Source organism: Scyliorhinus torazame, chromosome 13 (genome assembly GCF_047496885.1).
Source record: "Scyliorhinus torazame isolate Kashiwa2021f chromosome 13, sScyTor2.1, whole genome shotgun sequence".
Classification (NCBI taxonomy): Eukaryota; Metazoa; Chordata; class Chondrichthyes; order Carcharhiniformes; family Scyliorhinidae; genus Scyliorhinus; species Scyliorhinus torazame.
In genome coordinates this window covers 91,429,360-91,455,250 of record NC_092719.1, presented here as the reverse complement: position 1 = coordinate 91,455,250, position 25,891 = coordinate 91,429,360, and the positions used below count along the sequence as shown (strand labels likewise).

Below are 25,891 nucleotides of genomic sequence, written 5' to 3'. Positions count from 1 at the left end.
CCAATATACAAAGCCCCCATTAAGCAATAATAAACACAGTAGAAAACACAAAGTACACCCCCCCTCTCCCCCCTCTGGGTTGCTGCTGCTGACCACCTCCTAATGCTCCGCAATAAAGTCTACAAACGGTTGCCACCACCTGAAGAACCCTTGCACAGACCCTCTCAAGGCAAATTTTACCCTCTCCAATTTAATGAACCCTGCCATGTCGCTGATCCAGGCTTCCACGCTTGGGGTCCTCGCATCCTTCCACTGTAGCAGAATCCTCCGCCAGGCTACCAGGGACGCAAAGGCCAGAATACCGGCCTCTTTCGCCTCCTGCACTCCCGGCTCGTCCGATACCCCAAATAGTGCTAACCCCCAGCTCGGGTTAACCCGGGTATTCACCACCTTAGACACCGTCCTCGCAATACCCCTCCAGAACCCATCCAGCGCCAGGCACGCCCAGAACATGTGGGTGTGATTTGCTGGGCTCCCCGAGCACCTCCCACACCTGTCTTCCACCCCAAAGAACGTGTTCAGCCTTGCCCCTGTCATATGCGCTCTGGGAAGAACCTTAAACTGTATCAGGCTAAGCCTGGCGCAAGAGGAAGAAGAATTAACCCTACCCAGGGCGTCCACCCACGCATCCCCGTCTATCTCCTCCCCAAGCTCCTCCTCCCATTTACCCTTTAGCTCCTCCACCGAGGTCTCCTCCTCCCCCTGCATCTCCTGGTAGATCGCCGAGATCCTGCCCTCTCCAACCCACACCCCCGAGAGCACCCTATCCTGGATCCTGAGTGCTGGAAGCAGCGAGAACTCCCTCACCTGCCGTCTTACAAACGCCTTTACCTGCATGTACCTGAAGGCATTTCCAGGGGGAAGCCCAAATTTTTCCTCCAGCGCCCCGAGGCTCGCAAACGCCCCATCTAAAAACAGGTCCCCTACCTTCTAATTCCTGCCCTGTGCCAGCTCAGGAACCCTCCATCCATTCTCCCCAGGACGAACCGATGGCTCTCCCGGACCGGGGACCAAACCGAAGCCTCTACCTTATCCCTGTGGCGTCTCCACTGCCCCCAAATTTTCAAAGTCGCCGCCACCACCGGACTCGTGGTGTACCTAGTCGATGGGAGCGGCAGCGGTGCTGTCACCAGCGCTCCCAGACTCGTGCCCACAGGACGCCATCTCCAGCCTCTTCCACGCCGCCCCCTCCCCCTCCATTACCCACTTGCGTATCATCGCCACATTGGCAGCCCAGTAATACCCACACAGATTATGTAACGCTAACCCTCCTCTGTCCCTACTCCGCTCCAGAAACACCCTTCTCACCCTCAGGGTCTTTTTCGCCCACACGAATCCCATGATGCTCCTACTGACCCGCTTAAAAAAGGCCTTAGGGATCAGGATGGGGAGGCACTGGAATATAAAAAGGAACCTCGGGAGCACAGTCATCTTCACCGACTGTACCCTACCTGCCAGGGAGAGTGGCAGCATATCCCACATTTTAAACTCCTCCTCCATCTGCTCCACCAGCCTCGTCAAGTTGAGCTTGTATAGGGCCCCCCCCAGCTCTTGGCCACCTGGATCCCTAGGTACCGAAAACTCCTTTCCGCCCTCTTCAGTGGAAGCTCGTCTATCCCCCTTTCCTGGTCCCCTGGGTGTACCACGAACAGCTCACTCTTCCCCACGTTGAGCTTATACCTGGAAAAGTCCCCAAACTCACTGAGGATCCGCATCACCTCCGGCATCCCCCCCACTGGGTCCGCCACATACAGTAACAGGTCTACAACGGCATACGACGATACCCGATGTTCTTCCCCTCCGCCGGATCAGCCCCCTCCAGTTCCTGGACTCCCTTAGAGCCATAGCCAAAGGCTCAATTGCCAATGCAAATAGCAAGGTGGATAGGGGGCACCCCTGCCTCGTCCCCCAGTACAGCCGAAAGTATTCCGACCTCCTCCGATTCGTGACAGCACTCGCCACCGGGGCTTCGTAAAGTAGCTTAACCCAACTAATGAACCCCTCCCCGAACCCAAACCTCCTCAACACTTCCCAAAGGTACCCCCACTCCACCCTATCGAAGGCCTTCTCCGTGTCCATCGCCGCCACTATCTCCGCTTCCCCCTCCATTGCAGGCATCATGATTACGTTAAGGAGCCTCCACACATTGGTATTCAGCTGCCTTCCCTTAACAAAACCCGTCTGGTCCTCAATTCTGGTAGCCAACACCTTCGCGAACAGCTTCGCGTCCACGTTGAGGAGAGAGATTGGCCTATACGACCCACACTGTAATGGGTCCTTGTCCCGCTTCAAGATCAGCAAGATCAGTGCCCTGGACATCGTCGGGAGTTGGCCCCCCCCCCCCCCCCTCGCCTCATTGAAAGCCCTCATTAATAGAGGGCCCAGCAGGTCCATGTACTTCCGGTAAAATTCCACCGGGAACCCATCTGGCCCCGGTGCCTTCCCCGCCTGCATACTCCCCAGCCCCTTAGTCAGCTCCTCCAGCCCTACCAGTGCCCCAAGCCCAGCCACCTGCTCCTCCTCCACCCTCGGGAACCTCAGCCGATCCAAAAATCGACGCATCCCCCCCTCCTCCGTCGGGGGCTCAGACCTATACAGCCCCTCATAAGTCTCTAAATACCCCATTTATTCCCACCGCACTCCGCACCGTGTTCCCCCATTTATCCCTAACTCCCCCAATCTCCCTCGCTGCCTCCCGCCTCCGAAGCTGGTGTGCCAACATCCGGCTAGCCTTCTCCCCGTACTCATACACCACCCCTTGCGCTTTCCTCCACTGCATCTCTGCCTTCTTGGTGGTCAACAGGTCAAACTCGGCCTGGAGGCTTCGTCGCTCCATCAGTGGTCCCTCCTCGGGGACCTCTGTATACCTCCTATCCACCCTTAAAATCTCCCCCACCAATCTCTCCCTCTCTCTCCTCTCCTTCTTCTCCTTATGGGCCCTAGTGGAGATTAGCTCTCCCCTAATCACTGCCTTCAGCGCATCCCAGACCACCCCCACCTGCACCTCCTCCTCATCCGTCAGCAAGCCCACAACGAGGCGCCACAGCGGGCGCTGGTCCCTCTCCTCCCCTAGCTCCAGCTCCACCCAATGCAGGGCATGGTCTGAGATGGCTATGGCCGAATACTCCGTGTCCTCCACCCTCGGGGTTCGTGCCCTGCTCATAACGAAGAAGTCTATCCGGGAGTAGGCTTTATCATCATTTGCATCAGTATTCACCAAAGAGAAGAAATTGGTAGATGTTGAGTCTGGAGAAGGGTGTGTAGATAGCCTGGGTCACATTGAGATCCAAAAAGATGAGGTGTTGGGTGTCTTAAAAAATATTCAGGTAGATAAGTCCCCAGGGCCTGATGGGATCTACCCCAGAATACTAAAGGAGGCGGGAGAGGAAATTGCTGAGGCCTTGACAGAAATCTTTGGATCCTCACTGTCTTCAGGTGATGTCCCGGAGGACTGGAGAATAGCCAATGTTGTTCCTCTGTTTAAGAAGGGTAGCAAGGATAATCCAGGGAACTACAGGCCGGTGAGCCTTACCTCAGTGGTAGGGAAATTACTGGAGAGAATTCTTCGAGACAGGATCTACTCCCATTTGGAAGCAAATGGACGTATTAGTGAGAGGCAGCATGGTTTTGTGACGGGGAGGTCGTGTCTCACTAACTTTAGAAGAATTTTTCGAGGAGGTCACTAAGATGATTGATGCCGGTAGGGCAGTGGATGTTGTCTATATGGACTTCAGTAAGGCCTTTGACAAGGTCCCTCATGGTAGACTAGTACAAAAGGTGAAGTCACACGGGATCAGGGGTGAGCTGGCAAGGTGGATACAGAACTGGCTAGGTCATAGAAGGCAGAGAGTAGCAATGGAAGGATGCTTTTCTAATTGGAGGGCTGTGACCAGTGGTGTTCCACAGGGATCAGTGCTGGGACCTTTGCTGTTTGTAGTATACATAAACGATTTGGAGGAAAATGTAACTGGTCTGATTAGTAAGTTTGCAGACGACACAAAGGTTGGTGGAATTGCGGATAGCGATGAGGACTGTCAGAGGATACAGCAGGATTTAGATTGTTTGGAGACTTGGGCGGAGAGATGGCAGATGGAGTTTAATCCGGACAAATGTGAGGTAATGCATTTTGGAAGGTCTAATGCAGGTAGGGAATATACAGTGAATGGTAGAACCCTCAAGAGTAATGAAAGTCAAAGAGATCTAGGAGTACAGGTCCACAGGTCACTGAAAGGGGCAACACAGGTGGAGAAGGTAGTCAAGAAAGCATACGGCATGCTTGCCTTCATTGGCCGGGGCATTGAGTATAAGAATTGGCAAGTCATGTTGCAGCTGTATAGAACCTTAGTTAGGCCACACTTGGAGTATAGTGTTCAATTCTGGTCGCCACACTACCAGAAGGATGTGGAGGCTTTAGAGAGGGTGCAGAAGAGATTTACCAGAATGTTGCCTGGTATGGAGGGCATTAGCTATGAGGAGAGGTTGAATAAACTCGGTTTGTTCTCACTGGAACGAATGAGGTTGAGGGGCGACCTGATAGAGGTCTACAAAATTATGAGGGGCATAGACAGAGTGGATAGTCAGAGGCTTTTCCCTGGGGTAGAGGGGTCAATTACTAGGGGGTATAGGTTTAAGGTGAGAGGGGCAAGGTTTAGAGTAGATGTACGAGGCAAGTTTTTTACGCAGAGGGTAGTGGGTGCCTGGAACTCGCTACCGGAGGAGGTGGTGGAAACAGGGACGATAGTGACATTTAAGGGGCATCTTGACAAATACATGAATAGGATGGGAATAGAGGGATACGGACCCAGGAAGTGTAGAAGATTGTAGTTTAGTCGGGCAGCATGGTCGGCACGGGCTTGGAGGGCCGAAGGGCCTGTTCCTGTGCTGTACATTTCTTTGTTCTTTGTTCTTTATGTACGTGGGGAAAAAAAGAAAATTCCCTGGCCCCCGGCCTGACAAACCTCCATTGGTCCACTCCTCCCATCTGGTCCATAAACCCCCTCAGCTGGATCCAGTACCGTGTTGAAGTCCCCCCCCCCCCCCCCCCCATTATCAAGCTCCCTGCCTCCAGGTCCGGAATCCGGCCCAACATGCGCCGCATAAATCTAGCATCATCAAAATCCGGGGCATATATATTCACTAATACCACCCGCACCCCCTGCAGCTTACCACGCACTATCACATACCTACCTCCATTGTCTGCCACGATGCTCAGCGCCTCAAACGACACCCGCTTCCCCACCAAAATCGCCACCCCTCGATTCTTTGCGTCCAACCCAGAGTGGAAAACCTGCCCTACCCACCCCTTTCTCAGCCTAACCTGATCTGCCACCCTCAAATGCGTCTCCTGGAGCATAACCACATCTGCCTTCAGTCCCTTCAGGTGCACGAACACACGGGCCCTCTTGACCAGCACGTTCAGGCCACTCACATTCCAAGTTATCAGTCGGATTAGCCATCACCTTTTCTAGGCCAGACACGTGCCCGCGCCTCCCGCACTCTCCATTCCCCCCAGCGGCAGACCCCCGCCCCGACTCTCTCTCCGAGCTCCAGCTCCCCTTTGGCCAATGCAGCAGCAACCCAGTTCCCCCCTCCCCAGCTAGGTCCCCCCCAGCTGCATTGCTCCCCCCATAGCACTCCCGTAAGTCAGCTGACTCCTGCTGATCCCGGCCACTCCATCGGCCCCCCACTGTGGTAGTCTCCCCCCCCCCCCTGTCCATCAGCAGGTGCTCCTCTCCAACACCGCCCTCCCCCCCCCCCCCCGGCCCCACCCCGTTCCCTCGCTAGCACGGGGAAAAGCCCACGCTTTCCATCAAACTGGCCCCGCCCTCTCTTTTGCGGCCTAATCCCAGCTCCCCCACCTCGGGCCTCCCATCTCCCCTTCCCCCAACGGGGACCCGTCGTTCCAACCACCGACACCCACACTCTCACAAAACCCCCTATTCGAACCATTTCACCCTACCCCACCCAGCACCCAAGGAAACAATACAGAACAGAACATCCCCCAAAGCACAGTAACCACAGTAGCCCCCCGCGACCTCAGCTCACAACCGACTCTCAGTCCGTGTCCAACTTTTCGGCCTTAATAAAGATCCACGCCTCCTCCGGCGTCTCAAAGTAATGGTGCCGGTCCTTACCGCACCAATACCGCCCGTGGCGGCTCGTTAGACTTGGGCCTCCTCGCCAGGACTCTGTGCGCCCCATCCAGCTCCAGGGACCTCAGGAAGGCACCCACGCTCATCAACGTGTTCAGCATCGTGACCACATATGCTCCAGCATCCGACCCCTGCACTGCCTCCGGGAGACGCAGAATCACGCAGCTTCGCCGGGCCGTTTATGGGCTCTATGTTCCTGGTGATAGTGGATGCGCTTTCAAAATGGTTGGAAGTACATCGAATGTTGTCGATCACGTCACCATCGACTGACTAGGTGCCTCTTTTTCCACACACGGTTTGCCAGGAGGTTGTGGATAACAGGGTCATGTTCACAAGCAAGGAGTTCGCCGCCTTCATGAAGTTGAACGGTATCCGACATGTCTGCACAGTACCCTATCACCCCGCGTTGAATGGACTGGCGGAATGTGCTGTCCATACTGTCAAACGGAGTCGAAAAAAAAGTCTGCGGGATCGGTGGACACCAAGCTGGCTTAATTTTTTTTCTCATAACGCACCACTCCGTATGGAGTTATGGAAGTGGCCCAAGTTGTTGATGGATCATCGTCTTCGCACTTGTTTGGGCAAATTGTTCCAAGACACGGCATTAAAGTGCGTCACTTGCAAGGACGTTGTCCCATGGGGGAGGGCCCGCTGTGCCATTTCACCTGCAGATCTCAGTTCGCAACTTTGGTGAAGGTCCACGCTGGCTTCCAGGGTAATCGTTCAACAAACTGGTCCAGTCCCAGATCAGGTCCTAGTACGCGGACCAACTAATGAAGAGCCATCTTTTTTATAATTATTTTTATTAAAGCTTTTTTCATCCAGGATTTTTACATAACAAAAAGAAAAAAGTTAACGAAAAATATTTAACAAAACAAGGTGGCTGCTATCATTATACAAAACGAAAACACACATTATATCAATTCCCCCCCCCCCCCCCCCCCCCCCGCCCCGCCCGCAGGATGCTGCTGCTGCTGACACTTTACTGCTCCCCTAGAAAGTCAAGGAAAGGTTGCCACCGTCGGGAGAACCCCATCAAGGCAAACCCGGGACACAGTCCTCTATTCTGGCAGCCAGAATTTTTGCCAGCAATTTGGCATCTACATTCAGGAGCGATATCGGCCTGTAGGACCCACACTGGAGCGGATCCTTCTCCTTCTTCAAAATGAGCGAGATCTGTGCCTGCGACATCTTCGGGGGGAGGGTTCCTCGCTCCTTTGCCTCGTTAAAGGTTCTGAGCAGGAGTGGGCTCAGTAGCTCGGAGTACTTCTTTTAAATTCTACAGGGAAGCCGTCCGGAACCGGGGCCTTGCCCAACTGCATACCTGCTGTGGTTAACCACTGTTGCACCTGTATTAGGTGATGTACGGTAGGACCTGTACTACAGGTTCGCCGGTAGTCCCTGCCTACTGGCTCCGCCCAGGAGGCGGGGTATAAATATGCGTGTCCTCGAGCCAGCAGCCATTTTGCCAGCTGCTGTGGGAGGCCACACATCTGACAGCAATAAAGCCTGTCGGATTCAACTATCGTCTTTTGTCCAATTGATCGTGCCTCAATTTATTGTTATCAGTTTCTAAGGATGGACCTCCGTATCAAACCTGATCGCCTGCAGCTGGATCCGCACTCAAGCGACGCCAGAAAGGACTTCCAGCACTGGCTAGTTTGCTTCGAAGCGTATATCAACGCTGCACCAACCCCTGTTCCGGAGGCTCAGAAGATTCAGATTTTATATTCCAGGTTGAGCTCCAAAGACTTTCCGTTAATCCAGGACGCGCCAAACTACGCCGAAGCCTTGACTCTACTCAAGGACAACTACACACAGAAAACGAACACGCTCTTTGCCAGGCACGTACTCGCCACTCGCTCTCAACTCCCTGGTGAGTCCATATGAGACTTCTGGCGGGCACTAATCCCACTAGTCCGGGACTGTGACTGTCAGGCCGTTACGGGCACGGAACACTCAGACTTCATTATGCGGGACGCTTTTGTGACTGGAATTGGGTCAGATCTCATACACCAGCGGCTCCTAGAAGGGACCACACGCGACCTCGCAGAGACTAAAACGCTAGCGCTCTCCATGAAGGTCGCCCTGCGCAACGCCCAGTCCTACACCCCCAGCCGCGCGGCCCACCCCTCCTACACTTCGTGGACCCCACAGACAGCCGCCCCAGCGGGGGCGTTGCCCACCCAATACGCCTGCGCTGCACGCCAGCCAGCGAACCCCGGACGCCCCCGATGCTATTTTTGCGGCCAACAGAAGCACTCCCGCCAACGCTGCCCGGCCCGCACTGCCCTTTGTAAAGCCTGCGGGAAGAAGGGCCACTTCGCCGTGGTGTGCCAGGCCCGCTCAGTAGCTATCGCCCCCACCCCCCTCGGTTACGGACAATGGGCGCCACCATCCCCCCCCCCTTCAGATCACGTGCGGCCAGTGGGTGCCGCCATCTTCCCCTCTGCGCAACACGTGCCTTTCATGGGCACCGCCGTCTTGTTCCATCTCCGCAACGTGCGTTCCATGGGCACCGCCATTTTGTAACCCTTAAGATCTGTGGGCGCCGCCATCTTGTCCACCCCTCAGCACATGGGCACCACCAGCGTTCCAGGACCCGGGCTCACCATTACCCGACGACCAACCAAGACTCGTCTCCATGTCAATCAACCAGTCTCGCCCGCAAAACCTGACCAACGCATCCACCAGCGTGAAAGTCGACGAACATGTAACCTCCTGCCTGCTGGACTCCGGGAGCACCAAAAGCTTCATACACCCGGATACAGTAAGGCGCTGCTCCCTCACGATACACCCCGCCAACCAAAAAATCTCCCTGGCCTCCGGATCCCATTGCGTAGCAATCCGGGGGTACTGTAGTGACGCTCACAGTCCAGGGCTTAGAATTCAGCGGCTTCCACCTCTACATCCTCCCTAACCTCTGCGCTGCACTAATCCTCGGCCTGGACTTCCAGTGCAACCTACAGAGCCTAACTCTGAAATTCGGCGGGCCCTTACCACCCCTTACTGTGTACGGCCTCGCGACCCTAAAGGTCGACCCACCTTCCCTCTTTGCCAATCTAACTCCAGATTGCAAACCCGTCGCCACCAGGAGCAGACAGTACAGCACCCAGGACAAGACCTTCATCAGGTCCGAGGTCCAGCGGCTGCTTCGGGAAGACATCATCGAGGCCAGCAACAGCCCCTGGAGAGCTCAAGTGGTAGTAATTAAAACTGGGAAGAAACACCGAATGGTCGTGGACTACAGCCAGACCATCAACCGATACACGCAGCTCGACGCGTACCCCCTCCCACGCATATCTGACATGGTTAATCAGATTGCGCAGTACCGGGTCTTCTCAACGGTAGACCTGAAATCCGCCTACCACCAGCTCCCCATTCGTAAATCGGACCGTCCATACACCACCTTTGAGGCAGACAGCCGCCTATACCACTTCCTTAGGGTCCCCTTCGGCGTCACAAACGGGGTCTCAGTCTTCCAAAGGGAGATGGACCGAATGGTCGACCGGTACGGGTTGCGGGCCACCTTTCTGTACCTGGACAACGTCACCATCTGCAGCCATGATCAGCAGGACCACGACACCAACCTTGCTAAATTTCTCCACACCGCTACTCATAGAATACCTCGTTGCTATGTTATCATAGAAGTTTACAGCATGGAAACAGGCCCTTCGGCCCAACCAGTCCATGCCGCCCAGTTTTCACCATTAAGCTAGTCCCAGTTGCCCGCACTTGGCCCATAACCCTCTATACCCATCTTACCCATGTAACTATCTAAATGCTTTTTAAAAGACACAATTGTACCCGCCTCTACTACTACCTCTGGCAGCCCATTCCAGACACTCACTACCCTCTGAGTGAAGAAATTGCCCCTCTGGGCCCTTCTGAATCTCTTCCCTCTCACCTTAAATCTATGCCCTCTAGTTTTAGACTCCCCTACCTTTGGGAAAAGATGTTGACTATCTACCTTATCTATGCCCCTCATTATTTTATAGATCTCTATAAGATCACCCCTAAGCCTCCTACGCTCCAGGGAAAAAAGTCCCAGTCTATCCAGCCTCTCCTTATAACTCAAACCATCAAGTCCCGGCAACATCCTAGTAAATCTTTTCTGCACTCTTTCTAGTTTAATAATATCCTTTCTATAATAGGGTGACCAGAACTGCACACAGTATTCCAAGTGTGGCCGTACCAATGTCTTGTACAACTTCAACAAGACGTCCCAACTCCTGTATTCAATGTTCTGACCAATGAAACCAAGCATGCCGAATGCCTTCTTCACCACCCTGTCCACCTGCGACTCCACCTTCAAGGAGCTATGAACCTGTACTCCTAGATCTCTTTGTTCTATAACTCTCCCCAACGCCATACCATTAACTGAGTAGGTCCTGGCCTGATTCGATCTGCCAAAATGCATCATCTCACATTTATCTAAATTAAACTCCATCTGTCATTCGTCGGCCCACTGGCCTAATTGATCAAGATCCCGTTGCAATCCTAGATAACCTTCTTCACTATCCACTGTGCCACCAATCTTGGTGTCATCTGCAAACTTACTAACCATGCCTCCTAAATTCTCATCCAAATCATTAATATAAATCACAAATAACAGTGGACCCAGCACCGATCCCTGAGGCACACCACTGGTCACAGGCCTCCAGTTTGAAAAACAATCCTCTACAACCACCCTCTGCCTTCTGTCGTCCAGCCAATTTTGAATCCAATTGGCAACCTCACCCTGGATCCCGTGAGCTTTAACCTTCTGCAACAACCTACCATGCGGTACCTTGTGGCTGCCGATGATTCAAATATCTCGGTTAGGGGACCCGCAATTTCCTCCCTAGCCTCCCACAACATCCTGGGATACATTTCATCAGGTCCCGGGGATTTATCTACCTTGATGCGCTTTAAGACTTCCAGCACCTCCTCCTCTGTAATATGCACACTTCTCAAGACATCACTATTTATTTCCCTTAGTTTCCTAACATCCATGCCTTTCTCCACCGTGAATACCGATGAGAAATATTCATTCAGGATCTCACCCAACTCTTGTGGCTCTGCACATAGATGTCCTTGTTGATCCTTAAGAGGCCCTACTCTGTCCCTAGTTACTCTTTTCCCCTTTATGTATCTGTAGAATCTCTTTGGATTCTCCCTTGCATTATTTGCCAAAGCAATTTCATGTCCCCTTTTTGCCCTCCTGATTTCCCTCTTAACTCTATTTCGACAATCTCTATACTCTTCAAGGGATCCACTTGATCCCAGTTGCTTATGTACGTCATATGCCTCCTTCTTCTTTTTGACCAGAGTCTCAATATCTCGAGTCATCCAGGGTTCCCTACTTCTACCAGCCTTGCCCTTCACTCTAAAGGGAATGTGCTTACCCTGCACCCTGGTTAACACATTTTTAAAAGCCTCCCATTTACCAGCCGTCCCGTTGCCTGCCAATAGTCTCCCCCAATCTACCTCTGCAAGTTCCTGTCTGATACCATCAAAATTGGCCTTGCCCCAATTAAGAATTTTAACTCTTGGGCCAGACCTATCATTCTCCATAGCTATCTTAAAACTAATGGAATTATGGTCACTTGTCCCAAAGTGATCCCTCACTAGCACTTCGGTCACTTGCCCTTCCTTATTTCCCAAGATGAGGTCAAGTTTTGCCCCCTCTCTAGTCGGCCCATCCACATACTGAATGAGAAATTCCTCCTGAATACACTCAACAAATTTCCCTCCATCCAAGCCCCTAATGCTATGGCTGTCCCAGTCAATGTTGGGAAAGTTAATGTCCCCTACTACTACCACCCTATTATTCTTGCAGCTATCTGTAATCTCCTTACATATTTGCTCCTCAACTTCCCGCTGACTATTTGGGGGCCTGTAGTACAGTCCTACCAAGGTGATCTCTCCCTTCTTATTTTTCAGTTCCACCCATATAGACTCAGTGGGCGAACCCTCGGATATATCCCCTCTAAGTACTGCCGTGATGTTCTCCCTAATCAAAAACGCCACTCCCCCTCCTCTCTTACCTCCTGTTCTATCCTTTCTATAGCATCTGTACCCCGGAACATTGAGCTGCCAGTCCTGCCCCTCCCTTAGCCATGTTTCAGTCATAGCTATAATACCCCAGTCCCATGTGCCCGTCCATGCCCTGAGTTCATCCGCTTTGCCCATCAGGCCCCTTGCATTGAAATAAATGCAGTTTAATGTAGACCTTCCTTGCTCTCTGCCCTGCTTTCTCTGGTCATGCTTTACACACTCTCCCTTCCTGCCTTTTGTTTCTGTCCCCACTGACTTCCTACATCGGTTCCCATCCCCCTGGCACATTAGTTTAAACCCCCCCCAACTGCACTAGCAAACACACCCCCGAGAACATTGGTTCCGGTCCCACCCAGATGCAGACCGTCCGATTTGTACAGGTCCCACCTCCCCCAGAACCGGTCCCAATGTCCCAGGAATTTGAAACCCTCCCTCTTGCACCATCTCTCAAGCCACGTATTCATCCTAGCTATCCTGTCATTCCTACTCTGACTATCACGTGGCACTGGTAGCAATCCTGAGATTACTACCTTGGAGGTCCTACTTTTTAGTTTAACTCCTAACTCCCTAAAATTCAGCTTGTAGGACCTCATCCCGTTTTTTACCTATATCGTTGGTGCCTATATGCACCACGACAGCTGGCTGTTCACCCTCCCCCTCCAGAATGCCCTGCAGTCGCTCCGAGACATCCTTGACCCTTGCACCAGGGAGGCAACATACCAACCTGGATTCTCGTTTGCGTCCGCAGAAACGCCTGTCTATTCCCCTTACAATTGAATCCCCTATCACTATAGCTCTGCGACTCTTTTTCCCGCCCTTCTGTGCAGCAGAACCAGCCACGGTGCCATGAACCTGGCTGCTGCCACCTTCCCCTGGTGAGCCATCACCCCCAACAGTTTCCAAAACGGTAAATCTGTTTTGGAGGGAGATGACCGCAGGGGATCCCTGCACTGCCTTCCTACTCTTCCTCTGTCTGTTGGTCACCCTTTCCCTATCTGCCTCAGTAATTTTAATCTGCGGTGTGACCAACTCACTGAATGTGCTATCCACAACTTCCTCAGCATCGCGGATGCTCCAAAGTGAGTCCATCCGCAGCTCCAGAGCCGTCAAGCGGTCTAACAGGAGCTGCAGTTGGACACACTTCTTGCAGATGAAGGAGTCAGGGACACCAGAAGGGTCCCTGACTTGCCACATCTCACAAGAGGAGCATGACACGGGTCTGAGCTCTCCTGCCATGACTTAAACCTGAAGTTAAATTTGAACTACACTACACAGCTAAGAGAAAGTCAAAGAGAGAGAAATCACTTACCAGTTACAAGCCAATCACTTACCTGCTGGCTGTGATGTAATTGCTCCAGAGACTCCCTCACAGCTCTGCTTCTCTGCACCTCCTTAAGGTGAGCACCAAATACTCTCCTAAACCTCACTTACAACAAGGAGAAGTGCATGTTTAGCACGACCCGCTTAGCCATCCTAGGCTATGTGGTCCAGAACGGAGTTCTGGGGCCCGATCCCAACCACATGCGCTCCCTCATGGAGCGCCCACTGTCCCCCACTGTCCCAAGGCCCTCAAACGCTGCCTGGGGTTCTTTTCGTACTACGCTCAGTGGGTCCCAAACTATGCGGACAAGGCCCGCCCACTAATACAGTCCACCCAGTTTCCCCTGACGGCCGAGGCCCAACAGGCCTTCGCCCGGATCAGAGTTGATATTGCCAAGGCCACAATGCACGCTGTAGATGGGACACTGCCCTTCCAAGTAGAAAGCGACGCATCAGACGTCGCCCTTGCCGCCACCTTCAATCAGGCAGGCAGGCCCGTGGCATTCTTTTCCCGCACCCTTCATGCCTCAGACATTCGGCACTCATCCATCGAAATAGAGGCCCAAGCTATTGTTGAAGCTGTGCGGCATTGGAGGCATTACCTGGCCGGCAGGAGATTCACTCTCCTCACTGACCAACGGTCGGTAGCCTTCATGTTCAACAATACACAGCGGAGCAAGATCAAAAATGATAAAATCTTGCAGTGGAGAATCGAGCTCTCCATCTATAATTACGAGATTATGTATCGCTCCGGCAAACTCAACGAACCTCCAGATGTCCTATCACGAGGTATATGTGCCAGCGCACAGGTAGACCGACTCCGGGCCCTGCACGACAGCCTTTGTCACCCAGGAGTCACACGGTTGTACCATTTCATTAAGGCACGAAATCTGCCTTACTCCGTCGAGGAAGTAAGGACAATCACCAGGGACTGCCAAGTCTGTGCGGAGTGCAAGCCGCACTTCTCCCGGCCGGACCGTGCACACCTGGCGAAGGCCTCCCGCCCCTTTGAACGCCTCAGCGTGGATTTCAAAGAACCCCTCCCCTCCACCGATCCTCACACATATTTCCTCAGTGTGATCGATGAATACTCCCGGTTCCCCTTCGCCATCCCATGCCCCGACATGAGGCCTGCCACCGTCATTAAAGCCCTCAATTCGATCTTCACTCTGTTCGGTTTCCCCACCTACATCCACAGTGACAGGGGATCCTCATTCATGAGTGATGAGCTACGTCAGTTCCTGCTCAGCAGGGGTATCGCCCCATGCAGAACGACAAGCTATAACCCCCAGGGAAACGGACAGGTAGAAAGGGAGAATGGGATGGTATGGAGGACCGTCCAGCTGGCCCTACGGTCCAGACACCACCCGCCGGCAGGAGGTCCTCCCTGATGCACTCCTCGCCATTCGCTCATTACTCTGCACTGCCACTAACAATACACCCCATGAACGTCTTTTTGCCTTCCCCAGGAAGTCCACATCCGGGGTGTCGCTCCTGACTTGGCTCGCAGCCCCGGGAACCGTGCTTCTCCGTAAGCACATCCGACTCCACAAGGCGGATCCGTTGGTGGAGAGGGTGCACTTGCTCCACGCAAACCCCCAGTACGCCTACGTGGCGTTTCCCAACGGCCACCAGGATACTGTCTCCCTCAGGGACCTGGCACCAGAAGGTTCCACCCCCCACACCCCCTCTGCCCCCGGCGCCACCCTCCCCTCCCCCGTCGCTCCCAACAGCACCCCTCCCCAGGACCATCCGTGTCCCCCCTGCCCACGCCCGACGAGGAAGAGGATTTCGGCACGCTGCCAGAGTCACCATCGACCAGATCAGCACCAATATCACCAACTCCACTGCGTCGCTCCCAGAGGAACATCAAGGCCCCGGACCGGCTAAACCTCTGACCGGCCCACCGGACATCAAAGGACATTTGTTTGCTCAAATCTTGTAAATATTAACTCAATTGTTGTATATAGTTATCCACCACACCCGCCGGACTCAATTTTTAACTGGGGGTGAATGTGATAAACCACTGTTGCATCTGTATTAGGTGATGTACGGTAGGACCTGTACTACATGTTCACCGGCAGTCCCTGTCTGCTGGCTCCGCCCAGGAGGCGGGGTATAAATATGCGTGTCCCCCAGCCAGCAGCCATTTCGCCAGTGGGAGGCCACACATCTGACAGCAATAAAGCCTCAGTTGGATTCAACTATCGTCTTTTGTCCAATTGATCGTGCCTCACCTGCCAGCCCCTTAACTACCTCCTCCAGCTCAATCGGTGCCCCCAGTCCCTCCACTCGCTCCTCATCCACCCTTGGGAACCTCAGTCAATCCATAAATTGCTTCATCGGGGCTCTGACTCGTATAGCTTCCCATAGAACTCCTTGAAGGCTTCACTGATCCTCTCTGGGCTCAACACCGTGTTACCTTCCTTATCCCGCACTCCCCCCATCTCCCTGGCCGCCTCCCTCCTGCGCAGTTGGTGCGCCAGCATCCTACTCGCCTTCTCCCCATACTCGTAGACTGCCCCTTTCACTTTCCTCAACTGTGCCTCCGCCTTCCCCGTGGTCAGCAGATCGAACTCTACCTGTAATCTCCGGCGCTCCTTTAGTAGCCCCCCCTCAGGGGCCTCCGCGTACTTCCTGTCCACCCTTAGTATCTCTCCCACCAGCCTCTCCCTCTCCACCCTCTCCTTCTTCTCTCTGTGGGACCTAATAGAGATTAACTCCCTCCGATGACAGTCTTCCTAGCCTCCCCAAACCGCTGCCGCTGTTACCTCCCCCGTGTCATTCGTTGTCACATAGTCCTGAATGCTCCTCCTTATCCGCCCACATAGATTCATAGAATTTACAGTGCAGAAGGAGGCCATTCGGCCCATCGAGTCTGCACCGGCTCTTGGAAAGAGCACCCTACCCAAGGTCAACACCCCCACCCTATCCCCATAACCCAGTAACCCCACCCAACACTAAGGGCAATTTTGGACACTAAGGGCAATTTATCATGGCCAATCCACCTAACCTGCACATCTTTGGACTGTGGGAGGAAACCGGAGCACCCGGAGGAAACCCACGCACACACGGGGAGGATGTGCAGACTCCGCACAGACAGTGACCCAAGCCGGAATCGAACCTGGGACCCTGGAGCTGTGAAGCAATTGTGCTATCCACAAGGCTACCGTGCTGCCCCACATACTTCTTCATCCGCCAGCAGCCCCACATCCAGTCTCCAGAGAGGGCGCTGCCCCCGCTCTGCCCCCAGTCGCAGGTCCACCCAATGCGGGGCATGGTCCGAGACTGCAATGGCCGAATACTCAACCCCCTCCACCCTCGGGATTAACGCCCTGCTCAGCACAAAAAAGTCAATCCGCGAGTAGACTTTATGGACATGGGAGAAAAAGGAGAACCCCTTCGCCCTTGGCTGCCCGAATCTCCACGGGTCCAAACGCCCATCTGATCCATGAACTCCCACAGGGCCCTGGCCGCCGCCGGCCTCTTTCCCGACCTGGACTTAGATCGGTCCAACGACGGATCCAAGACAGCATACAATCAAGTTACCTGACTCCAGGTCCGGGATCTTACCCAGCATGCGCCTCATGAACTCCGCATCGTCCCAGTTCAGGGCATACACGTTCACCAACGCCACCCAGGCCCCCTGCAACTTGCCACTCACCATTATGTACCTACCCCCCTTGTCCACCATGATGCTCCCTGCTTCAAACACCACCCGTTTACTCACCAAAATTGCCACCCCTCTGGTCTTGGAGTCCAGCCCCGAGTGGAACACCTGGCACACCCATCCCCTCCTTCACCTCGTCTGGTCAGCGAGTTTTAAGTGCGTCTCCTGCAGCATAGCCACGTCCGCCTTCAACCCCTTTAAATGTGAGAAAACTCGGGACCTCTTGACCTTCCGTTCAGGCCCCTCACATTCCATGTGATCAGCCTGGACGGGGGGTTGACCTCCGCCCCACTCCCTGCCGACTAGCCATCTCCCTTTTTCGGACAGCCACGTGCCCACGCCCCCTCGCTCGCTCCAGCCCTCCCGCCGGAGGCCCCCCAGCCCGACTCTCCATCCATCCCCAACAACTGGCTCCCCTTAAGTCAGCAAAACAGCACCACTCCCTCCCCCCCCCCCCCCCCCCCCCCCCCCGCCCCGCCCCCCCTGCCAAGCACTCGCTCAGCACTGATTTCCCTCCCATTGCACTTCAGTAAGTCAGCTGACCCCGGCCGCTCCCGCCTCTATCTCCAAACTTACTATTGTCTCCTCTTTCGGGCCCCCAATTCCCCCTCCCTCGCAGGTTAAGAGGACAAGTGCCATCCAGATCCTTCCCAAGCACCGGACAACACAACCCGGGCGTCACCCCGCCCCCTGAAACAAAAACAAGAATTACACTAGGCAACCCGATTACACATTCCCGCCAACGCGTTTCACCCACGTGCAGCTGCCCCTTAGTTCAAGTCCAGCTTTTCATGCCTAATGAATGTCCACATCTCATCCGGCATATCAAAATAATGGTGCCTGTCCTGGTACGTTACCCAAAGTCTCGCCGGATGCAGGAGCCCGAACTTCACCCCTTTGCTGTGGAGGACCGCCTTGGCTCGGTTGAAACCCGCACGCCTCCTCGCCAGCTCAGCTCCCAAGTGCTGGTAAATGCAAATCTCGCCGATCTCCCACTTGCTGCTCCGCTCCTTCTTTGCCCTCCGCAGGACACGCTCCCTGTCTGTAAAGTGGTGGAACCTTATCACCATTGCCCTCGGTGCTTCATTTGCCCTCGGCTTTCTGGCGAGGACCCTATGCGCCCCATCCAGCTCCAAAGGCCACGGGAAGGCCCCCGCGCCCATCAGCGTCCCCAGCATTACAGTCACATACGTGCTCGCGTCCAGGATCCGCAGATTGTGACTCCGAGACCTGTATTTGAGGTCATCCAGCCTCTCCTGCCATCTCGTGTAGGGCCTCGTGTACCTCCAGCCTGACAGGCAGGCCCAGGATCTCGTCCTCGTTCTCAGACAACTTCCTCTCCACCTCTTTGATCGCCTTCTCCTGTGCCTTCTGGACCTCACCATCTTTTCCATGGAGGCCTTCGTAGGGGCCACCATCTCCGATTTTAGTTGCGCAAAACAGCTCCTCAAGAAGTCCTGCTGCTCTCTGGCCCACTGGGGCTTCTCGACCCGCGCCGGCCGCCATTTTGTCCTCCCAGACCCGCTCTGTCTTCCTTCCCGCAATTGCTTGTTTGACGGCCCCGCTCCTGGTTCCCTCCATACATCACCGGGGGGAACCTCTCCAGCGCCCATTCCCACGCCGGTACCCGCCCTTCAAGTGCCGCCGCCGCCCCGTTAAACAGCCCAAAATCCCGATCCCGGCATGCAACCTAGCTGGTCATGGCCGCTACCGGAAGTCTCATGAAGAGCCACCTTGATCATATTTATGCCCATTCATCTGTACCTCCACCGTACTCTTGGCAGTTCCTGCTTACGACCCGACCGACCACCAGGATATATATTTCTGAATGATCCCCCCACTATGGCCAACTGCAACACCTCCGCTGCCTGCTCAGTTACTGTTGTCTTCATCTCCTCAGGGTACCAAAATGCCTAATGTGTGGTCCTCGGATTCCAATATGGATACGCTGACCTCGGAAGTCTCCGACCTGGATGTCGTCCTTCAGCCACCACCCGCAGGGTTTCCACCCCGGTTTCCAGCCAAAAGTATCGTTCCCCGGCTCTTCATAGTCCGGCTTCTCCACTTCCACCACAGGGGTGCCAAGTGCCTAGGCAGAAGTGACCACGCCACCCCCAGCCAGAGCCGGATTCTTCTGTTTCTTCATCGTCATCAGCCTACGTGACTTTTTCATTGTCTTCTCGTCATCTTTATCATCCTTGTCTTTCTCTGAGGAAGTCTTAGGACTGGGAAAGGAGAGAGGGGGAGGAGTAATATCCCGCATGCAGCACACGGGACAGGTTTGATGATAGTCTCCATGTGGCTCGAGGAGTACGTACTTCCCCGTAAACACGGGAGGGGTCTGATGTATACAAGGTTGGCCTGGCTAGAAAAGGCCTCCAAAGAGAAAGGACCAGTGAAGCCTAAATGGGTCCTGTGTGTGTGTTTACATTTCCGTTGTGAACAGACCAGTACTTTATTTTTACTCGACTGACTCTGTTGCTTTTACTAAAAGAGCAATCAGGAAGACAGAGGGAAGAGCGAAACTGAATTATGAGAAGCGAATGTGCTGTGTGGGCAGATGGTAACAGAAAAAGGGGAGTTGAGAGGTAATAAGATCATTGAGCAGGATGTCTGTAATCTAGCCTGAAAGCCCTCCAGTTTATCTACGCTCATCTAATTCTGGTGTCTTGCGTATCCCTGATTTTCACTGCTCCACTACTGGGATCCATGCCTTCAACTGCCTGTGTCCTACATTCTGGAAACCCCCCTTATATCTCTCCACTTCCCCTTTGCCCTTTTAAGTCTCATTAAAACTTACCTACTGACCAATCATAGAATCCCTACAGTGCAGAAGGAGGCCATTCGGCCCAACAAGTCTACACCGACTCTCTGAAAGAGCACCCTATTTAGGCCGACTCCCCCGCCCTATCCCCATAATCCCACATAACCTTTGATCACTACAGGGCAATTTAGCATGGCCAATCAACCTAACCTGCACATCTTTGGACTATGGGAGGAAACCGGAGCACCTGGAGGAAATCCATGCAGATACGGGGCGAAAGTGCAAACTCCACAGTCACTCAAGGCCGGAATTGAACCCAGGTCCCTGGCGTTGTGAGGCAGCAGTGTTAGCCACTGTGCCTCTATGCTGCTGTTGTCCATTTGTCCAAGTATCAACTCATACCTATTTCTACTTTATATTGCTTGTGTAGAGAACCTGGAGATGTTTTATTGCAGTAAAGATAGTATTCAAATATAAATTGTGCTTTTATGATTTTACAGGAGGTAGATAGCATGGATTATGATAAGCTTTTTCATCCTGCCCAGAATAGTAGAACAAAAGGAAGGAGAGCTAATTCAGAATTGATCTAAGAAAATATCTTTTCAGTGATCAAGCGCAGGGAGTGTACTAGTTTTTAATGTGCAAATAGGCAAAGGTTTTAAAAATAATTGGTTTAAAAGGAACATAAAATGCACCAATTCTAAGATTACACTGAAGAAAATAGGTGTCAGTTCTTACAGCAGATGAATGGTCACCAGTGGCTGCACTCACCCAGGGGATCAGCCTTCCCTTCCCGGTCAGGGATTGTGAACACTCCCACAACTTTGTGTCCTTGTTTCCGCAGGTTTGTGTAAACCTCCTGTCCAAACAGACTCTGGCCGATTAAAGCTACATTTAGCTTGTTCTGGGAACGGATCTGTTAAAACAGAAACAGTAATTGGATTAAAGTAAAATCAAGAGAGGAGTACTTGGTGGGACTGGTGGAGGGGGGTGGGGTGGAAGAGAGAGAGGGGTGAGGTGGGAGAGGAGTGGAAGCATTCATGGGATTTGGGGAGGTTGAGAGGGTCAGTAGGTTGAGATGGGTGAGAGGTGTTTTAGAAGGGGTGGGGGAGGTTTGGGATGGGGAGGTTTGGGATGGGGAGGTTTGGGATGGGGAGGTTTGGGATGGGGAGGTTTGGGGTGGCGAAAGTTTGGGAGGGGAAGTTTGGGATGGAGAAGTTTGGGATGGGGAGGTTACCCGAGGGGTTTGTGGTGGTGGTTTGGGGGGGGGGGGCGTTGATGCAGGGTTTGGGGGGAGGTTATGTGGGGGATTGGGGGGGAAGGTTATGAGGGGGTTTGGGTGGAGAAGTTAAGAGGGGGTCGGGGGGGGGGGGGGGTTATTCACGTGTTTGGGGGAGGATATGCTGGGTTTGGGGGTAGGTTTGGAGGGGAGTTTATGCGGGGGTTTGGAGGAGATTATGTGGGGGTTTTGAGGGGGCAGGTAATGCAGGAATTTGAAGGTAGAGGTTATGTGGGGATTGGGGCGGAGGTTATGTGTGTGTTTGGGGGAGTTTGGGGTAGAGGTTATGCGGGAGTTTGGGGGAGGTATGTGTGGATTTCGGAGGCAGATTATGCATGAGTTGGGGGGAGTTTATGTGGGGGTTTGGGGGTGGGGTGGTTATGCGGCGGTTTGGGGGAGGGGGGGGGGGGGGGGAGGTTAAAATTGAGGGAGAACTAGGATATAGGGCCACTATGGCTCTGAGGAAGAGCAGACAGGGAGAGGTTGCTGGAAACAGCAGGACTGGTGGCCTGAAGTGCATATGTTTTAATGCAAGAAGTATAACAGGTAAGGCAGATGAACTTAGAGCTTGGATTAGTACTTGGAACTATGATGTTGTTGCCATTACAGAGACTTGGTTGTGGGAAGGACAGGATTGGCAGCTAAACATTCCAGGATTTAGATGTTTCAGGCGGGATAGAGGGGGATGTAAAAGGGGTGGAGGAGTTGTGTTACTGGTAAGGGAGAATATCACAGCTGTACTGCAGGAGGACACCTTAGAGGGCAGCGAGGCTATATGGGGAGGGATCAGGAATAAGAAGGGTGCAGTCACAATGTTGGGGGTTCACTACAGGCCTCCCAACAGCCAGCGGGAGACAGGGGAGTAGATAGGTAGACAGATTGTGGAAAGGAGTAAAAGCAACAGCGTTGTTGTGATTGGAGACTTTAACTTCCCCAATATTGACTGGGACTCACTTAGTGCCAGGGGCTTGGACAGGGCAGAGTTTGTAAGGAGCATCCAGGAGGGATCTTAAAACAATATGTAGACAGTCCAACTAGGGAAGGGGCTGTACTGGACCTGGTATTGGGGAATGAGCCCGGCCAGGTGGTAGAAGTTTCAGTAGGGGAGCATTTCGGGAAGTGACCACAATTCAGTAAGTTTTAAAGTGCTGGTGGACAAGGATAAAAGTGGTCCTAGGGTGAATGTGCTAAATTGGGGGAAGGCTAATTCTAACAATATTAGGCGGGAACTGAAGAACCCAGATTGGGGGCGGATGTTTGAGGGTAAATCAACGTCTGACATGTGGGAGGCTTTCAAGCGTCAGTTGAAATGAATTCAGGACCGGCATGTTCCTGTGAGGAAGAAGGATAAATACGGCAATTTTCGGGAATCTTGGATAACGAGAGATATTGTAGGCCTCGTCAAAAAGAAAAAGGCATTTGTCAGGGCTAGAAGGCTGGGAACAGACAAAGCCTGTGTGGAAGGAACTTAAGCAAGGAGTCAGGAGGGCTAAAAGGGGTCACAAAAAGTCATTGGCAAATAGGGTTAAGGAAAATCCCAAGGCTTTTTATACGTACATAAAAAGCAAGAGGGTAGCCAGGGAAATGGTTGGCCCACTGAAGGACAGGGGAGGGAATCTATGTGTGGAGCCAGAGGAAATGGGCAAGGTACTAAATGAATACTTTGCATCAGTATTCACCAAAGAGAAGGAATTGGTGGATGTTGAGTCTGGCGAAGGATGTGCAGATAGCCTGAGGGTGGTCCCCCCCCCCCAACCAGGCTTTTCCCCGGGATAGAGGGGTCAATTACTAGAGGGCATAGGTTTAAGGTGAGGGCAAGGGGCAAGGTTTAGAGTAGATGTACGAGGCACGTTTTTTACGCAGATGGTAGTGGGTGCCTGGAACTCGCTACCGGAGGAGGTGGTGGAAGCAGGGACGATAGTGACATTTAAGGGGCATCTTGATAAATACATGAATAGGATGGGAATAGAGGGATACGGACCCAGGAAGTGTAGAAGATTGTAGTTTAGTCGGGCATCATGGTCGGCACGGGTTTGGAGGGCCGAAGGACCTGTTCCTGTGCTGTACATTTCTTTGTTCTTTGAGGGAGGGACTTGGGTTTGGGGATGGAGAGGTCGGGGGTGGGGGCTGCTTGAAGGCGGGCAGTTGGCGGCGCGGCGCATGGGTGGGGGCTGCTTGGAGGCGGGCAGTTGGCGGCGCGGCGCATGGGTGATGGTCAGGTTGAGGGGGTTGTAGGGCAGGTTGAGGGGGTTGTAGGGCAGGTTGAGGGGGTTGGAGGGCAGGTTGAGGGGATTGGAGGGCAGGTTGAGGGGGTTGGAGGGCAAGGTTTAGGGGGTTGGAGGGCAAGGTTTAGGGGTTGGAGGACTGGTTGAGGGGATTGTAGGGCACGTTGAGGAGAGGTTGTTTGAGAGGAGGTTGAGGGGGTTGGAGGGAAGGTTGGAGGGGAGGTTGAGGCGGTTGGAGGAGAGATTGCGGGGGTTGGAGGGCAGGTTGAGGGGGTTGGAGGGAAGATTGAGGGGGTTGGAGGACTGGTTGAGGGGTTGGAGGGCAGGTTGAGGAGAGGTTGTTTGAGGAGAGGTTGAGGGGGTTGGAGGGAAGGTTGAGAGGGTTGGAGGGGGAAGTTGAGGTGGTTGTAGGAAAGATTGAGGGGGGGTTGGAGGGGGGAGGGTTGGAGGGGGGGGTTGGAGGGGGGGGGAGGGTTGGAGGGGGGGGGAGGGTTGGAGGGGGGGGGTTGGAAGGGGGGGGTTGGAAGGGGGGGGGTTGGAAGGGGGGGGTTGGAAGGGGGGGGTTGGAAGGGGGGGGGGTTGGAAGGGGGGGGGTTGGAAGGGGGGGGGTTGGAAGGGGGGGGTTGGAAGGGGGGGGTTGGAGGGGGGGGGTTTGGAGGGGGGGGGTTGGAGGGGGGGGGTTGGAGGGGGGGGGGGTTGGAGGGGGGGGGTTGGAGGGGGGGGGGGTTGGAGGGGGGGGGGTTGGAGGGGGGGGGGGGGGGGTTGGAGGGGGGGGGTTGGAGGGGGGGGGGTTGGGGGTTGGAGGGGGGGGTTGGAGGGGGGGGGTTGGAGGGGGGGGGGTTGGAGGGGGGGGGTTGGAGGGGGGGGGGTTGGAGGGGGGGGGGGTTGGAGGGGGGGGGGGGGTTGGAGGGGGGGGGGGTTGGAGGGGGGGGGGGGGGGGTTGGAGGGGGGGGGGTTGGAGGGGGGGGGGGTTGGAGGGGGGGGGTTGGAGGGGGGGGGGGTTGGAGGGGGGGGGGGGGTTGGAGGGGGGGGGGGGTTGGAGGGGGGGGGGTTGGAGGGGGGGGGGTTGGAGGGGGGGGGGGTTGGAGGGGGGGGTTGGAGGGGGGGGGGGGTTGGAGGGGGGGGGGGGGGTTGGAGGGGGGGGGGGGGTTGGAGGGGGGGGGGGGGGTTGGAGGGGGGGGGGGGGGTTGGAGGGGGGGGGGTTGGAGGGGGGGGGGGGTTGGAGGGGGGGGGGTTGGAGGGGGGGGGGGTTGGAGGGGGGGGGGTTGGAGGGGGGGGGGTTGGAGGGGGGGGGTGGAGGGGGGGTGGAGGGGGGGGTGGAGGGGGGGTGGAGGGGGGGGTGGAGGGGGGGGGTGGAGGGGGGGGGGTGGAGGGGGGGGTGGTGGGAGGGGGGGGTGGAGGGGGGGGTTGGAGGGGGGGAGGAGGGGGGGGAGGAGGGGGGGGTTGGAGGGGGGGAGGGGGGGGAGGTGGGGGGGGGGTTGGAGGGGGGGGGTTGGAGGGGGGGGAGGGGGGGGGGGAGGGGGGGGGAGGGGGGGGAGGGGGGGGGGGGTTGGAGGGGGGGGGGGGTTGGAGGGGGGGGGTTGGAGGGGGGTGGGTTGGAGGGGGGGGTTGGAGGGGGGGGGTTGGAGGGGGGGGGGGTTGGAGGGGGGGGTTGGAGGGGGGGGGGTTGGAGGGGGGGGGTTGGAGGGGGGGGGGTGGAGGGGGGAGGGGGGTTGGAGGGGGGGTTGGAGGGGGGGGGTGGAGGGGGGGGTTGGAGGGGGTGAGGGGGTTGGAGGGGGGTTGGGGGGGTTGGGGTGGGGGGGGTTGGAGGGGGGGGGTTGCGGGAGTTGGAGGGGGGTTGAGGGAGTTGGAGGGGAGGTTGAGGGGGTTGGTTGAGGGTGGTTGGAGGGGGGTTGAGGGGGGTTGGAGGGGGGGTTGAGGGGGTTGGAGGGGGGGTTGAGGGGGTTGGAGGGGGGGTTGAGGGGGGTTGGAGGGGGGGGGTTGAGGGGGTTGGAGGGGGGGGGTTGAGGGGGGTTGGAGGGGGGGTTGAGGGGGTTGGAGGGGGGGTTGAGGGGGTTGGAGGGGGGGTTGAGGGGGTTGGAGGGGGGGTTGAGGGGGTTGGAGGGGGGGTTGAGGGGGTTGGAGGGGGGGGTTGGGGGTTGGAGGGGGGGTTGAGGGGGGTTGGAGGGGGTGGGTTGAGGGGGGTTGGAGGGGGGGTTGAGGGGGTTGGAGGGGGGGTTGAGGGGGTTGGAGGGGGGTTGGAGGGGGGGTTGAGGGGGTTGGGGGGTGGGGGTTGAGGGGGTTGGAGGGGGGTTGGAGGGGGTTGGAGGGGGGGTTGAGGGGGTTGGAGGGTGGGGTTGTAGGGGGTTGGAGGGGGGGGTTGGAGGGGGGGTTGGAGGGGGGGTTGGAGGGGGGGTGGAGGGGGGTTGGAGGGGGGTTGAGGGGGTTGGAGGGGGGGTTGAG

At 55.4% G+C, this 25,891-nt stretch overlaps 1 protein-coding gene across 1 annotated transcript in view; it reads right to left on the bottom strand.

Annotated features, from left to right (window-relative positions):
- LOC140388187 (mitochondrial 10-formyltetrahydrofolate dehydrogenase-like) overlaps positions 1-25,891 on the bottom strand; it is a 505,408-nt gene that overhangs the window by 477,528 nt on the left and 1,989 nt on the right. The window contains exon 2 of the mRNA XM_072471959.1: positions 20,717-20,861. Coding sequence (XP_072328060.1) covers positions 20,717-20,861 — 145 coding nt within the window. The remainder of the gene's footprint in view (positions 1-20,716; positions 20,862-25,891) is intronic.